We start from the raw sequence: 17,434 nt of genomic DNA, 5'->3' as shown, positions 1-17,434 counted from the left end.
CACGGACCAATGAAGAGGCTCACAACCCTTGCCCCCATTTCGCCCAGAATCCTTGCACACTTTTTATTTTCCCCTTGGGCAACACTGGTTGCAAACAGCTGAGGACCCACAAAGGCCTCTGTAAGTTGGTTTTCAATCTGTTCTCACTGGTCCTTCCATGCAGAGAAGTGGATTCGGGACAATTCAGGAATCAGGGTTCTCACAATGAGCATCTTGGCTGTCTGGGGACTTGTTCCAGATAGCTAGGTGACAATCTGAAGATTCCGTTTCACAGGCAGCACTGCAGTGCCTGCCTGCAAATGACAGCACCAGTCTCCCATATGGATTGATGGAGCCAGACGTGATATGCGTATCATCTCATCTGTTTGAAAAGACAATGGGACGTACAGAAGTCTCAGTGTTTCCTCCTCTCCACTTGAAGGGTCCTTTCCTTATTTTCAGTACTTTTCCTTTCTTATGTCCTGTCCTAGCTGCCCCCCTCCCCGCCCCCCGCCCCCAGCATGGCCAGCATCAAGTCCTATGCTTCCTTTGTGAGTTTATGCTCTCCTCACTTCTCCAAGTGTGGGCTCTATGTGACAGTGCGGGCAGCACCTGGGAACCTGTTAGAAATGCAGGATCTCAGTCTGTGTCCCCAAAACTTCTGATTAGAACCTGTGGTTTAGCAACAGTTGCATTCAGGCAGTCCAATTGTTGGGGATGCCCTATTCTAGAATATCCCTAGACTTCTGCTCCTTCAATTCTTAACCTCTGTGCCTTTTTCAATTCAGCATCTCAGAGGTGGCTGGAGGGGGGATGGGAGGAAATAAATCAAAGTTATCTAAGTTTTTATGAGTATGAAACCATGCTCAAAACTAGGAAGTAGAAACTTAACCTCTATTTCTTGTCATTGTATCAGTATTCCAAGATAGTTGGTATCATTCACGTTTGTTAAGGATGAGGAAGTGGACTCAGAGAGGTCAAGTCACTGACCTAAGGATACACAGCTAATTGTTGGTAGGACCTGGACTTGAATCTAATTCTGTCTACCCAAGTTTAACTAGTATCTTTATTCATATTGATCTGAGATATTAATCTGAGTAAAGGTGGTGCTGGGGTAATAGTCACCCCTTTAGGTCACTTTGGCATTTCAGGTGGTGTTGCCAGTGTTTTAACCACAAAAACTGGACTTTCAGGTGTCAAGAGAGAAAGAGAGATATGGACACCTGTGCCTCGTCGATGCCCCTGAAATCATACTGTGGCCTAATAGGCCAGTGGGCAAAACTAACCTTGACCTACATATTTAAACAATGCCCTAGGCCTCTTCTCTGACTAGGATAGCAATAGATCATTGAGAGGTACAGAATAGAAATCTGCTGCTGTTTAATAGGAGCCTTGGGACCCTATCGCAAATGCAGACAAATCCAATGTGATGACCCTCTCTTTATTCAGCCAGGGTAACTGAAAAACACAATGATGTTAAGAGGGGAAGGGGGGATCATATGAAGACTTTTTCTCACCAATAATATAATACTTCTGAGATTATAAACATCAGCATTCGGCACAACAAAAGTGATAGATAAACCCATGCAATTGACACTTTACTCCTTCCTCTGATGGCTGGTCACTTCCTCTGAAATGCCAAGCTGAGATTATTTCTAAGCAGCACTCTGTAAAATGCTAGCTCAAGTAATCACTTATTTGATGCCACTCATACTTCACAAAGAGATAAGATCTTCAGTTTGTCAGTTCACTGCATTTAATTCAAAGCATTTTCACTTAAAAATACAGTAATGCAGTTACGGGCATGGCAATTAATAACAGATATTTGTCTAGTGGTTGACAGTTTACCACTGCATTTGCAATGAAGGTCACACCCAGGAGGAAATAATGTAATTGAATAGCATATTGTATGCTGGATACTTTTGCTTTGTCTAACCTGGAGTAGTTAGGTAGGAACTACTCAATTCATTTGTTTAAAATCCATCTAGCAATCTTTCACTTAAGACATTGTGGAAATGCCATTAAAAAAATGAGCTAAGGATTGTTGAATATACCATATGGAGTGAAAATGATAACATATATCCAACTCCAAGAAACAAGAAAATAGAAGTTAATATAAAAAAGTAGTTCATCCTTCTCCAGGATTCCCAGTGGGTGCCTCTTATCCTGTGGTGGCCCCTCCCCTGGGGACCCCTTTTGAATGTCTCACACCACCCTTCTCTTACTCAGACTTGTCTATGCAATCACTTACGTGTGTCCGGACTAAATTAAAAAAAGTTTTTAATGTTTATTTATTATTGAGAAACAGAGAGAGACAGAGCATGAGCATGGGAGGGGCAGAGAGAAGGGGAGACACAGAATCTGAAGCAGGTTCCAGGCTCTGAGCTGTCAGCGCAGAGCCGGACCCGGGGCTAGAACTCAAAAATCAGGAGATCGTGAGATCTGAGGCCAAAGTCAGATGCTTAACCAACTGAGCCACCCAGGCACCCCTGGACTTAATTTTTTAAATCAATGTACACATTTGCTAAAACCCCAGATTTTATAAGAGAATCCATGTCATTTGTTTTGCTAAGGACTTGCTTCTCATTAATCCCTTCCACAAAAATATCCAGAGCAATTGATACTGTCTCTGGGATATCTTTGTTAGGGTAATTTTGTGTGTGAGTACAACAGAAAACTCACTAGTTTGAAAAAAAAAAAAAAACTCAGTAGCATGAAAAATTATTAAATGGTGGAAACTCAGCACATGGAGATTGAGAGGTGTCCATACTGTTACTTCTTTTTTTCAATTTTATTTATTTATTTTGAGAGAGAGAGAGGGAGAGAGAGAGAGAGAGGGAACAAGTGGGGGAGGGGCAGAGAGAGAGAGGGAGAGAGAGAGAATCCTAAGTGGGCTCTGTACTTCCCCCTGAGCCTGAGGTAGGGCTCAATCTCTGTGAGATCATGACCTGAGCTGAAGTCAAGAGTTGGACCCTTAACTGACTGAGCCACCCAGGCACCCCCATACTTCTTTTTCTTGAACAGCATGATAGTTACAAGGGTGTTCCATCTGTAATAGTTTATTAAGCTAAATATTTGGTTTGTGAGGCTTTCCTGTATCTGTGTTTTATTCCAAATTTTTTCAAAAAAAGAAACCACCAGGAATAAAAATAAAATTTATTACCCTACATCAAAGGAAGCCCTCAGTGAAGACAGGCTTCAGAGCTAGTGGATTAGTTCATCAATGCCATCCTCGGAGTCTACATCCTTCTCCAGCTAATATGCCTGCCCCACATCTCAGCCAGACTTAATAGCATTCTGAGGAACAGAAATCACGGGCACCTATGGCTTGCTTTTAAGCCATCCAATTTGCTTCCTCAGAACAGCGTCAGGATGAATGTCACCTCAGAACTTGTTTTAAAAAAAATGTAGCCTGTCTAGACTTATCCTAATCCCAGATCTTCTGGACCAGAAAGTCTGGCAGAGGGAGCTAAGAACCCCTGTTTTTCCAAGCTCCTCAATTGATATTGATGTGCTGAAGTTTGAGAACTATGGCATAGAGCTAGGAGACTCTTCCCGGCCCCACAACTGCCCTACTACTCTGCTTTCACATCACCAGCAGTTTTTCTCTGTCCAATTAGCCATAATGTGGTCATGTGTCCACTCCTGGACCCAATCACAGTCAGAGGTGGTAGAGTTACCTTGACTGGCTTTAGACTAGTAATCTGATCCAGAGTAAGAGAATAATTGACTCTATTTCTTCCCTCTCCTCTCTGTCTCTCTCTCTCTCTCTCAAGCTGTATCTCCTACCATTTTGGTGGGTTATACTGCACATCTTCCAGTCAAAAGAGTAACTTCCTAATCAAGGGAGGAACTGATGCCAGAGTTATTTTTTTGAGCCCCAAATGAAGCTTTTGAAATAACAATGAAACACACTTGTATTTAACCATTTTGTGGCCATAGTGGTTAAACCTACGAAGAGACAAATATTATCTTGATCCTTGATTCTTGGTAAAGTGGACACTTAACTATATTATTTTTGTAGAAGGAGAGAAATTACTTGTCCAAATTCATGGAGTCAAAAGTGATGCTTTCAGCTCAAACACTGGCTTTCAAGACTAGGCACTGTCTTTCAAACAAAACTGTCCTAGGAAGCCAAAGTAAATGTAGAATGTGAGCTGTGCTAAAAAGTATGCTGCTCACGAGAGAAAAGTTTTAAGTGGCAATACCAGCAAGATGAGATCTGCAGGTTTAAATGAGTTTTGATTCCTCTTCTCCATTTTCCCTTAAAAACTCTTGGGAGAGTCATTTTTTTCTCTATCTGCCTAAAAACAGGGAGCGTGTCTTATCTTGCTGCTCAATCTTTTATACTGCTTTACTCATGGATGGAACTCAATAATTATATATCCATTAAATGAGGAATAAATAATCCACTCACAGCTCCCCAGGCCAGAGCAGCCGATGAGTGGAGTTAAACTGTATTGATTTGACAAATTAAATAGAACTCAGCCTCTACCATTTTATAAGAGAAATTCTAGAACAATGCTATCCAATAGAAATTTCTGCAAGGATGGACCATCCCTTAGCTGTGCCATCTAACATGGTAGCCCCTAGCCACACGTAGCTTTTGAAATGTGGCTATTTAAGAATTGAAACTTTAAGTTAAGCTAATTTACATGTAAACAGCTACATCTGGCTATTGGGTATCACATTGAACTGTATGACTGTAGGGTCTTTTCAAGTTTTATATACAAGAACTTCTCACATGGATGTTTTTCCCGTGTATATGAATCAACCGTTGGCCTGCAAGGGACATCAACGTGAGATATCCTCCTTGGGACCGAACTCCAAATTTTCCAAGCCCCAAATGCCTTCCTGCTGCTTTCCCTCACTTCTTGTGTAACTTCTGAACTGTGAAACATGCAGCCAGATATACTTTTCCGATCCATGAGGACCTTAATGGCTCCACTGTCTCACAAGGGAAGTATTCACTGTAGGACATCACAGCTGAACTGTGGGAGTAATGAGCTTTAGAACCCTTCAGAGTAATAATACAGCTCTCTCCTAGAAACACAGGCACACAGGTATGTGACCAAGCACACTCACTGTAGCAAAGGCTGTTGACACCCACATCTCCTGGACTTTACCACTTTCAGAACAAGGACAACATCTTAGATGAGATGAGATGGGACTTCTTGTTCAAATGATTTCTGGGGGAGTGATTTCTGGAGACAGGCTGTGAGGGAAGACAGAGGGGAAAGCTAGTAGGAAATGTGGTCTCAGCTGAGGTCTAGCTTCCTTCCAATGCCAAGAGGAAGTTCTGGGCCACCATAAATATCAGCCACGTCTTGAGACAATGGGATCGGCTTTTTGAACTTTGTATCCGTCCATCACTGGCTGAGATGAGAACCAGGAAGTGGTAGCTTCCCAGGCAAGAACACTTCTGTTTGGACAAGAGCAAATCTCTGGAGAAGAGGGCAGACAGTTCTAGTTGTCAGCCTGCACCCATAGCTGGGCGATGAATCCATCTACTAAGGAAGACCAGAGAGGAACCCTGAAGACATCCCCAGCATCACCACTTCCAACCCCAACATCTACACATTCTCTACTCTGCCCGAAGGGCTATCTTTCTGTGCTTTAAACACCACCCTGCCCACCTGCAGTTTCAATCAACACCTGACTGAGTTCGTGTATAAAAAACCTGTATATGGTAATGATCTGACAACAGAACCCTAAAGTGCATCCTGCACTGGTGAGATTAAGCTCCTCCACAGGAATGGCTGGCTTGCAGATGTGCCACAGGTCAGCTCTCCTCCCTTCCCTGTCTCATCTGCATCCCTCTCACCCAGCTTCCTGGGGTCAGTTCCCAAATGAGCTACTTACACTCAAATCCATTCTTCATAATTGACTTCTGGTAAACCCAAACCAAGTCACACACGCAGAGTCACTGCTCCCGGCATGACTCTCGAGGCAGCCTCTATCATGAATGGGTCCGAATGGAACCCAGACTCTCCCTTGCCTTTCATGAGTGTCGTCTTATGATCACTTTTGGTCTTCTCTGCAAATTGGCCTCAACAGGCCCGCTCCACATTTTCCTACAAGTGTATCTGTTTTGAAACCTACAGGGTATTTGGTCAGGTTCCCACTTGCTTTTTCCCAAGAGGCTCCTTAGTCCCTAAATAAATGTCCCTAAATACAAGTGTAGGAGGACCAACCTGCGACACCCAGGTCCTGCTCCACATGCGCAGTAGCAGAAGGATGATGCCCAGTCTTCCCTCCAACACCCCCCAACCCCAAACCTCAGAAGTTACTTCCCAGGGACGCCTGGGTGACTCAGTCGGTTAAGCGACCGACTCTTGGTTTCTGTTCAGGTCATGATCTCACCGTTCATGGGCTCGAGCTCCACATTCTATCCCATGGTCTGATCTCTCTCTCTCCTTCTCTGTCTGCGCCTTCCCAGCTCACCCTCCATCTCTCAAAATAAATAAATAAACATTAACAAGAAGAAGAAGAAGTCCCTGCCTAGCCACAGGTCCCATTCCAAACGAATGATAATGACGCTGTGCTTGCAGATGCAGGAGGCCCCCCCTGAGGACTGTGGAGAAGTTTGCCAATGTTGTCATCACTCTTACCCATACTGAGTAATGTTAAATATTTATGGGACCATCTCTCTGCCTTATTCATTACCATCACTGGGCAGTTTTGTCCCTGAAAACTCTTGAACCTTTGCTTACACAGGCACCGAATATTTAATAATGATGCAGCTAGTAATTCAAGCTAGCTTCCTACTCATTTGTGATGATGTGCTTGTGGTTTTTTAGGGCCTTGAGTAAATCTGGAGGAAAGCACCCGCATAAGAAACCTACTCCCTCTAGGGTTTATTTTGGGGATTTTGTTTTAAATGGCCATGTGCTTCAAATAGTTTAGGTGTGAAATGCCGTGTATGTGATTATCCTACCTCTCGTTGGTCTTGTACTAAAGGGACTCACTCTCCTTTTGAAAGATAGTTGTAAACTTTTGCTGAGCAGAGACCCATTTATAATCTGTTTTGTGCCCATTTCTAATGTGTGACCTCAATCAACTCTCATTTCCTTTGCTGAGTTAAAAGTGGCAATAAGGGTAGAAACTGAGGAATTTCTGCCTTCTACCAGTTATTCTGTCTCATGCTCCAAGCTTCTCCTGGTATGTAAAGTGGGGAATAAGTATCATGGTGTAAAGGGCTGGGAAGGGAGCTGGCTGGGTGTCAGAAGACATGCCTCTTTGGTCTTCCTTTAAACCTGTTTAGAATTCTCCATGAAGAAGCATCATCGGTGAGACATCAGAATGTTGGGTCTCTCCCCACGATAAGCTGGTTGACTCTTTGAGGCTGCTTTATTCTCTCATAAATGGAAATTTAAAAATATATTGCTGATTGCTATGAGAATCAGGTGAGATGTTGAAAACGTGCAAAGAATTATGTTTCTAGTGATAATTGCTGTTTTGGAGAAGGAAAAGGAACAGGAGGGGGGTTCTCTGACCATCCTGTGGAGAGGTGGTGTCGCTGAATAGTTAAGAGATTGGGCTCTGGGTCCTGGTTTTGTGAGTTGGAATCCCCTGTTCTGCCACTTACTAGTTGTGTAGTCATGTGTTCTTGGAAAAGCTGTCCAACCTTTCTGGCCTCAGTGTCGCCACCTGTAAAATGGACATAATCATAATAATTAATATCTATGTTGCAGAGATAACTGTGAGGATGAATGAGTCCGTGTGTGCCAAGTGCACAGGGTGGTGCTGAGCACTGAGCAAGGACCATCTGTTATCTAATAGTGGATATGAATGAACACTTCAAGGGCTTGCATAATGGGGGTGATGGGAAGGAACAATAGGCTTAACTGGGAGTGATAATAACTATTGATGCAAGAACAGAGATGGATATTTCCCAATTCACAAAGTTTCAGATTTCCTTGGCAATTTTAAGTCTCCATTTAACTACACCTCTGTGTCTGGTGTGAGGAATTGGGAGAGAAGGGTGCCCATCTTAAATCCAGAGGCAATTTCATGTGGTTATTTGTTGTTGTTATTTTTGATCATCAAAAATAGCATATTAGATTTAAGCTATGTCGGTCTACTAAGTAGATAAATAAAGCAAATCTCATCTGTAAAATATTAGAATGGAAACCGTAGAAGCTGTCTCATCGAGTTTTTCACAAACCACTCAGCAGGTCAGAAACACCTTTCTAAAAAACAAAACAAAACAACAACAACAACAAAAACAGATTCTCAGGTTAGGCGTCTGAATACATTATCAACGAGAAGGCCCAAGGATGTATATTATCATCTTTACAAGGCCTCAAGGTGTTTCTGATGATGGAACACCTCTGAGAATTTCTCATCCAGTCTAACCTCAGGAGCAGAACTGTGCCTTGAACCAGGTCTCTGGGCTTTTGGTCCATAATCTCCTTTTCCCATCCTGTCCCCAAAAGTCACATAATGCACAGGTAGAGTATGGGGGCTTGGGCTGTGCTAGGAATAAATTAAGATACAGCATCAAAATCATGCAGGATCTCATATTTGAAAACGATTGGAAAATTCTAGGTGACATAAAAATGTAAAGTTACTTTTCCTTTAAAATCAAAATCTTCCTTGAAATGTGCATTAAAATCTCCTAAATTTCAACTGCAAGGATTGTGGGGATTGCGGTTAATAATCATCAATACCTTAGCCACAATTACAGGCAGCACTGCTTTAGTCAACACCTTTGACTTGCCAAACACAGGTATCTGTGTGTATGTTACACCCCCAATTTAGAGAATAACTCAGACACAGAAAGCTAGTGTGGGCTGGTGTGTCTTCAGAGTAACTGCAAATAGTATCTTCAGGGTTCTCTCATCATTTTGAAAACACATTTATTGTTTGGTGCAAGGAACAAAATGTTTGTCATAGCAACCATGGCAACCCCGGGTACTTGGCCTATTAGCTGTAATGCAGGAAACATCTTCAGCAGCAGGAAAGGAGTCCTTGGCAATTATCACCCAGATAGCGTCCCTCTGTTTTAAGAGGGTTGGCTGAAGCTTCTGGGTTTGGAACATTTTTTAACTGTTTGTGCTAATGAAGGTGAACAGCAACAATTCCCTTTTGGTTAATTTCAGAGTGGCTTTGGCTCAGACAAAGTTGAAGAAATGTTTTAGCGTTAACTGTCCCTCTTTTGTTTTGGCTTGGGTTTTGGTCAGTCTTCTGTGATTGGATGCTCTGCAAGTTGACAAGGAGAATTCCTTGTCATTTAAGGCTCTGCACCATCAGCACAGAGTCCGACGCGGGGCTCGAACTCATGAACCGTGAGATCATGACCTGAGCCGAAATCAAGAGTCAGATGCTTAACTGACTGAACCCCCCAGACACCCTTCTCTCTTCCGTCCTTAACATACATTCTTATCATGAGTATGATGATAATAATTAAAATAAATGAAGAAAAAAATCCTAAAGCATGACTAGGAAGTCTGGATAAAAGAGAAAATAGTTAAGGTTTGAGTATTTTGATTTTCAAACACAGTGATGGTCACCCAGCAAGTCACAAGTTCCATATTATACCAACAGCTGTCAAATTGTTGCATATATTCTTTATGCAATAAACCCCATAAATATGAATTATGTGAGTCTCAGTTTCTGTAAGAAAGATATGCTGATAAGAGAAAATATGTTACAGGCAAAAAGCATAAAAGGATGGAATCACTCATATTTTCATCACTCAGAAAAAATCACCATACAAATTCCTCTCCTATCACGTTTTAATACTGTTGAGATCATATAGTTTATACAGCTTTGCTTTTTTCACTTAAGAAGAAAGAGGCATCATGAAACGGACAGGAGGAGAAATTGAATGGAAATAACGAGCAGGTTCAGAATCACTTTAGACTTCTTTTGGAAATGTGAAAGATCTTCTTAAGCCTCCCTGTCAGTTGTGAGAAGTTGAAAGAAGGTCTGTACTGGGAACTGTGGACGTGTTCGTGAAGACAGAGCTGGTTGATAAAAATGTAGCTCTGGGTTTGGCATCTCAGAATCTCTGCTCAAATGCCTCCTGCTTATTTATTGATTTTCTGGGCTTTTAGAAACTTTTTTTTTTCTTCTGCTACATATTAGCCTCAAAGAGCTATGATTAAACTCTGAGTGCCAGGTGTTCTAAACTTGCTGGATCTCAGTCTCCCTGACTATATTATGAGAATTGTGCTTTTTATCTCACAGGGTATTATGCATGTATTTAAAGTAGGCTGAACTGCAATATCAAATAAATTCCAATGTGCCACCAATGTCTCAAACAGCATAGATGTTTCGTTCTTGTTCATATTATAATATGGGGCAGGCGTTTAAGTAGACAGCTGCTTTCCTCCATGTGATGATACAGGAATCCAGTCTCTTTCCAAGCTGTCATCCTGCCATCAGCTAGGGCCTTGGTGCCAACTGGATCCGTCAGTAGAAAGGGAAAGCAAGTGGGGAAGAGATTTGTTGGCTTGCAAGGGGCACGTCTTCGTAGTCACATTTTTATTGGAGGGAACTATAGCCATGTATGTGGCTACAACTCTAATAGTGTAGAGAGCTGAAAAATGAAATTGAGCCTCACAACCACCACAGAAGAAGAGATAATGGATAGTAGGGAAGTCAGCCACATCTGCCACTGTATTCATGTCTTGCAAAATATATAATAAAATACATTCCACAGTAGATACTGAGAATGTTCCTTCTTTTCCTGTTTCTGCATTTCAACGCTTAAGAGTAGTAGCTATTTGTTAGGAGAAAATCAACCCACAACCTGTAGGATGTGCCTGTGACCAAAGTAGGGCCCACCTCATGTCGTGTATCTCCTGTGTCTGCATATCCGCACCCATCGATGAGAGGCCATCTGCACTGGGCAGCCAGGGCTCAGGAAAGTTCTCGGTTACCAAGGAGAAGTCCCATTGACTCCTTCCGAGATAGTGAGAAAGTAGACTGGGACATGACTAAAATGATTTTCAGTGACACAGGTTGAGCTCAAAAAGGAATTTATTGATTAAACCTTCTAAATTATAATTTTAACTAACTCCCCAACTCGATGCCCTGAGCAAGGTGCCTAACAGAGGTGTTGTTTTCATCTTGTCCCCACCCAAGGCGTACGCACTCTGCCATAGTTTCCACTCAGGATTCAGAAGGTCTGTGAACTCTTGGGTCAGTAAAAATGATTATTAACTTCTTTGTTCCTATGTGAAATGAAAATAGAAAACTGAGGCCACGGTCTTCCCACTAAGCAAGAGCTAATATTGATCTTCTGCAGAGTTCCAGGGTGTCAAATAATGAAATACTGGGCCCAAAGTCTTTTGTCACATGTAAGCATGTTCCTGTGTGTCAAGTACTCTGAATCCCAAGAAGATCCAGAAACACAGCCCACTCTGATGTCCTTCTGAGATTTTGCAATGATGTTCCCTTGGCCTGGCCGATCTCTCCAATGTTTCCTCTAGTTAACCTTGTTTGCCTGCAAAACGGTTATATTTGCTTCAGGTTTAAGCTCCACCATCCCTATCTATAGGCCTTTCCAATCACCTAGCTAGGCGTTGTGTCCTCTGTGCTCCTGTTGTACCTTCTGTTTGCCTTTCATAAGGCTTCTCGTCATATCACATTGCATATTTTTGTCTGTGTCTTTGGTCACAGGAGTCAAAGATATAGTCCATGAACTTTCATCTTTGTATCCACAACAAAAGAAGGAAAGAAAGAAAAAGGAGCCTGGCCCATGGTAGGTGTAGAGAAAACACAGAGAGGGATGAAAGAATGAAGAAAAGCAGGAAGGAGATGACAATCAGGCGGAGGATAGAAAACATGTTACAAGGTTAAGGCAATAAGCAAATAAAAATAAATAAACAAAGCCAATTCTACTAGGAATCCAGAAAATGGAAAGTGTAATGACTGAGGAAAGACCAGAAGACTTATGGAAGGAACAGCATGGATTTGAGATGAATCTTGAAGCATGAGAGGGAATAGAATGGAAGAGAATGGAAATTGAGCCCAGTAAGCGTGAGCAGGGCACGTTTGGGGATAAAGACATGTCAGTGGAACACCATTTCATTTCTCTTTGAGAGCTGTAAGGTGTGGCCCTGTGAGATGTTACTACAACCCACTCTCTCTGATCTTCTTCCAGGAACTGGTGGTTGGTCCCCAGCAGATTCCAATGCTCAACAGTGGCTCCAGATGGACCTGGGAAACAGAGTGGAGATTACAGCAGTGGCCACGCAGGGCAGATATGGAAGCTCTGACTGGGTGACAAGTTACAGCCTGATGTTCAGTGACACAGGACGCAACTGGAAACAGTACAAGCAAGAAGACAGCATCTGGGTAGGACATCTTTTCTCTTCTGGTGAATAAAACTGAGATGTGGTAATGGTAACCAGTGAGCGTTTCTATCATTTTCCTATACCCAGATTGTTGGTAGCTTAGGAACTATTGAGTACCCATTCAGAAATAATTAGATCGTATATGGGTCCTATCTCCAGCATGGCTCTCGTTCGAAGGGAAATTAGGATGTCTGTTGCAAAAGTTTAGTGTTTTCCTTCTCTTCTGGTAACTTGAGTAATTCACTGACTAGGCATCAGTTCCTTCGTCCATAAAACCAGAAGGATGCTACAAGACTCTGATTGTTAGTGACAATGTATTGATTTATTGAGTAGTATTTACTCACTTGTTTATTATGTACCAAGCTCTTTGCACACTTTGTAGTGCCCCAACTAGCTCAGTTATGTAATTTGACTGATATTGCACAATTCGTAAATCTTGGCATTAGAATCTGTAATCAGGTCTGACATTGAAACCGCTGTGCTCAACAGCCTCTATCAAGATTTAAAAGGAATGAAAATGTTTAAAAATACAAGGCAACTACAAACTGTAAACTCATTCTGTCTTTATAAATAATCAGCAGCTAGGAAGCGAAGGAGACTTTTCTCCAAGTTGTGAAAAAGAACTTTCCTTCCCTACCACAAGGCCCAACCTCTTGACCTTCTCTTGTTAGTGAAAGGCTGTCCCCAGACTGAGGTTAGAAAGGGAGAGCACATAGCAAGAGGTATCTGGAGGAAGCTTTAGAAACTCATGCACTGGATTAAAAAAATGTATTCATTTGCGTTGCTTACAATTTAGGGAAAAACATCTCCAAATATTTATTTTTCTCCCAATGTGCATATAATGTGAAGATTTGACAATTGATAGAATTATCTGTCTTTCTCATAATCTCCCTACATGTTTTTCCCGTGAAATTAATTCCAAGTTTGTTTTCAAACTGGTATTGGTCTACATTTGTCTGTGTTGGCCCTGCTTTGTTGGCAAAAAAAAATTTTCCTATTTTATGTTTATTGCTTTTTGCTAACCTCCTACTAATCAATATTGCTAATTGAAAATAATAGTAAACTGAGGATTAAGATTAGTCATGAACAGATTGCATCTTGAGAATAGTATTATTATCATCTTTATTCTGGGTTGCCTATAATATTACGTTGAATTATTTTCAGAAAGCATGTGTTTTCTTCATTTTAAAAATAGGCTTTTGGGGACTATTCTATTTTTTCACTCAATTTTGAAGCCCCTATACAATTTTACAGGTTTTTTTTTTTTTTTTTTTTTTTTGCTTCCTTTTATTTTGCTTTTAGTTCGAAAGGAGAAATAATCACACCTTCCATTTTGAGGAAGTTTTAAGGTTTTATGTTGACTTTAGAGGGACTAAGAGATGTGGGATTACTTATTTTCTTTGGCATGTTCAATCAGAACTGGTCGTTTCTCAGAATGAATTGGAGTTTTGAGTTATTTTTTGTCTAAATATTTTTATTAAAGTGTAATCGACATGCAATATTATATTCATTTCAGGTATATGACCTACAATTCAACATTTGTGTACCTTGCAAAATGGTCACCATAATAAGTCTAGTTACTGTCTGCCACCATACAGCATTATTGTCCATTAATATTATAGTCTATATTCTCCAAGCCGCACATTACATCCCCGTGACATCTTTATTTGATATCCAGATTATTTTACTTCTTGATCTTCTTCACCCGTTTTGTCCATACCCCAAGCCCCTCCCTTTTGGCAACACCAATCTTTTCTCGGTACCTCTGAGTCTGGGTTTCGTTTGTTCTGTTTGTTTGCTTTGAGTTTTAGATTCTACATGTAAGTGAAATCATGTGGTATTTGTCTTTCTATGACTGACTCATACTACTTAGCATAACTCCCTCATGGTCTGTCCATGTTGTTGCAAATGGCAAGATTTCCTTCTTTTTTTATGGCTGAGTATTATTCTTCTGTGTGTGTGTGTGTGTGTGTGTGTGTGTGTGTGACATCTTCTTTATCCATTCATGCACTGATGGACACTTAAGTTGTTAGCATACGTTGGCTATTGTAAATAATGCTGCAGTGAACATACGGGTGCATGTCTTTTTTGAATTAGCATTTTAATCTTTTTCAGATAGATAGCCAGTTGTGGAATTACTGGATCATATGGTCCTTCCTTTTTTAAATTTTTTGAGGAACCTCCATGCTATTTACTATAGTGGCTGCATCAGTTTGCATTCTCAACATCAGTGCATGAGAACTGCTTGTTCTCCACATCCTCGCCAACACTTGTTATTTCTTGTCATTTTGACAATAACCATTCTGACAAGTGTAAAGTGATAGCTTATTGTGGTTTTGATTTTCATTTCCTTGATGATTAGTGATGTTAAACATCTTTTCATGTACCTGTTGGCTGTCTGTATGTCTTCTTTGGAAAGATGTCCATTCAGATTTTATGCCCATGTTTCAATCAAATTATTTTTATTGTTGCTGCCACTGTTGTTGAGTTGTATGAGTTATTTATATATTTTGAATATTAGCCTGTTATCAGATATATGATTTCCAAATATCTTCTCCCTTTCGGTAGGTTGCCTCGTGGTTTTGTTAATTGTTTTCTTTGCTATACAGAAGCTTTTCAGTTTAATGTCCTATGTATTTATTTTTGTTTTTTTGCTTTTGCCTTAGAGTCAGATCCAAAAAAATATACACACAACTGATTTCAAAGAGCTTATGTTCTATATTTTCTTCCAGGATTTTTATGGATTCAGGTATCTCCTTCAAGTCTTTAATCAATTTTGAGTTAATTTTTGTGTATGCTGTAAGATAGTGGTCCAGTTTCCTTCCTTTGCCTGTAGCTGTCCAGTTTTCCCAGCACCATTTATTGAAGACATCATCATTTCTCCATTGTATGTTTTTGCTCCTTTGTCATAAATTAAGACTCTCTATTTTGTTCCAGTGATCTATGTGTCTGTTTTTATGCCAATACCATATTGTATTTTGATTACTATAAGTTTGTAGCTATGGTTTGAAATCAGGAAACATGATGCCTACAGCTTTGGTCTTCTTTGTCAAGATTGTTTTGGCTATTTGGAGTCCTTTGTGGTTCCATATAAATTTTAGAATTCTTTCTTCTACTTATATGAAAAATGTCATTGGAGTTTTGATAGGGATGGTGTTGAATCTGTAGATTGCTTTGGGAAGGATGGACATTTTGACAATAGTTATTTTTCTAATCCATAGCATGACGTATCTTACCATTTATTTCTGTCCTCAAAATCTTTCACTGGGGTCTTATAGTTTTAAATGTACAAATCTTTAATCTCCTATGTTAAAATTTTTACTAGGTATTTTATTCTTTTGGATGCAATTGTAAATTGGAGTTGTTTTTTTTTTTTATTTCTCTTTCTGATACTTTTACAGTGTGTAGAAACATGACAGATATTTTCATATTGATTTTGTATTCTGTTACTTTACTGAATTCATTTTTAGTTCTAACAGGTATTTTTTTTGGTGGAGTCTTTAGGGTTTCTTATATATAGTATCAGGTCATTTGCAAATAGTGACCATTTTGCTTCTGCCTGTCCAACTTACACCTTTTATTTATTTTTCTTGTTTAATTGCTATGGCTACAATTTGCAATACTATGTTGAATAAAAGTGGGGGGAGTGGACATCCTTGTCTTATTCCTGATCTTAGAGGAAAAGGTTTCAGCTTTATACTGTTGAACATGGTATTACCTGTGGGTTTGTCACATATGACCTTGATTATGTCCAGGTACATTCCCACTATACCAGTTTTTTCAGAGTTTTTATCATAAGTTGATGTTGAATTTTATCAAATGCATTTTCTACATCTATTGAGATGATCATATGATTTCTACCTTTCACTTTTGTTAATGTGGTATATTATATTGATTGACTTGTAGTTGTTGAATCTTGTATCCCTGTAATAAATCCAGCTTGATAATGGTGTATGATCCTTTTAATGTATTGTTAAATTTGGTTTGGTAACATTTTGTTGAAGATTTTTACATCTATGCTCATTGGGGATATTGGCCTATAATTTTCTTTTTTTTTTTTTTAATTTTTTAAGGTTTATATATTTTTGAGAGAGAGAGAGAAGAGAGAGACAGAATACGAGCAGGGAAGGGGCAGAGAGAGAGGGAGACACAGAATCCAAAGTAGTCTCCAGGCTCCAAGCTGTCAGCACAGAGCCCAATACAGGGCTCAAACCCATGAACTGTGAGATCGTCACCTGAGCTGAAGTCGGGCATTCAACTGACTGAGCCACCCAGGCGCCCCAGCCTACAATTTTCTTTTTTGTGTTGTCCTTGTCCAGTTTGGGTATAAGAGTAATGCTGGTTTCTTAAAATAAGTTTAGAAACATTCCTTCCTATTTATATTTTTGGAAATTTGAGAGTAGGTATTAAATCTTTGAATGTTTGGTACAATTAACCAATGAAGCCATCTAGTTTGTTGGGAAATTTTTGATTACTGATTCAATCTCCATAATAGTATTTGGTCTATTCAGATTTTCTATTTCTCCATAATTCAGTCTTGGAAGATTCTAAGTTTCTAGGAATTAATCCATTTCTACCAGGTTGTCCAGTTTGTTGGCATGTAATTGTTCATAGTAGTCTTTTGCAATCCCTTTTATTTCTGTGGCATGAGTTCTAACTTCTCTTTCATTTCCGATTTTATTTGACCCCTCCCCCCTTTTTGGTGCTGAGTGTAGCTAAAGTTTTGTCAATTTCAGTTATCTTTTAATTTCACTGATCTTTTCTATTGGTATGTTTGTTTATTTGTTTGTTTTTCATTTTTATTTCACTTATTTCCACTCTGATCTTTATTATGTCCCTCTTTCTACTAATTTTGGGCTTTGTTTCTTCTTCTTTTTTTCTAGTTTCCTTTAGGTACAAAGTTAGGTACAAAGTTTATACCTTTAGGTACAAAGTTAGGTACAAAGTTCATTTGAGATTTCTTTGTTTCTTGAGGTAGGTCTGTCTTGCTATGAATTTCCCTCTTAGACTTACTGTTGCCTCATCCCATATATTTTGGTATGTCATATTCCTGTTTTCATTTGCCTCCAAGTAGTTTTTTTATTTCTCTTTTGATTTCCTCTATGATCCAGTAGTTGTTCATTAGCATGTTGTTTAACCTCCATGTA

General features: G+C 40.0%; 1 protein-coding gene across 3 annotated transcripts in view; it reads left to right on the top strand.

Moving 5' to 3' along the window:
• Positions 1-17,434, top strand: part of CNTNAP5 (contactin associated protein family member 5) — an 811,538-nt gene that overhangs the window by 188,839 nt on the left and 605,265 nt on the right. For 2 of the 3 annotated variants that reach the window (XM_086718348.1, XM_086718347.1), the window contains exon 3: positions 12,095-12,288. In XM_086718348.1, coding sequence (XP_086574474.1) covers positions 12,095-12,288 — 194 coding nt within the window. Of the gene's footprint in view, positions 1-12,094; positions 12,289-17,434 lie in introns of those variants that run through there. The other variant, XM_086718349.1, reaches the window with a different exon arrangement.

The sequence above is a fragment of the Puma concolor genome, chromosome C1 (genome assembly GCF_028749965.1).
Source record: "Puma concolor isolate L17-30 chromosome C1, mPumCon1.1.hap2, whole genome shotgun sequence".
Taxonomy (NCBI): Eukaryota; Metazoa; Chordata; class Mammalia; order Carnivora; family Felidae; genus Puma; species Puma concolor.
The sequence above is the reverse complement of the archived record's forward strand: the minus strand, read 5'-3'. Positions and strand labels throughout refer to the sequence as shown.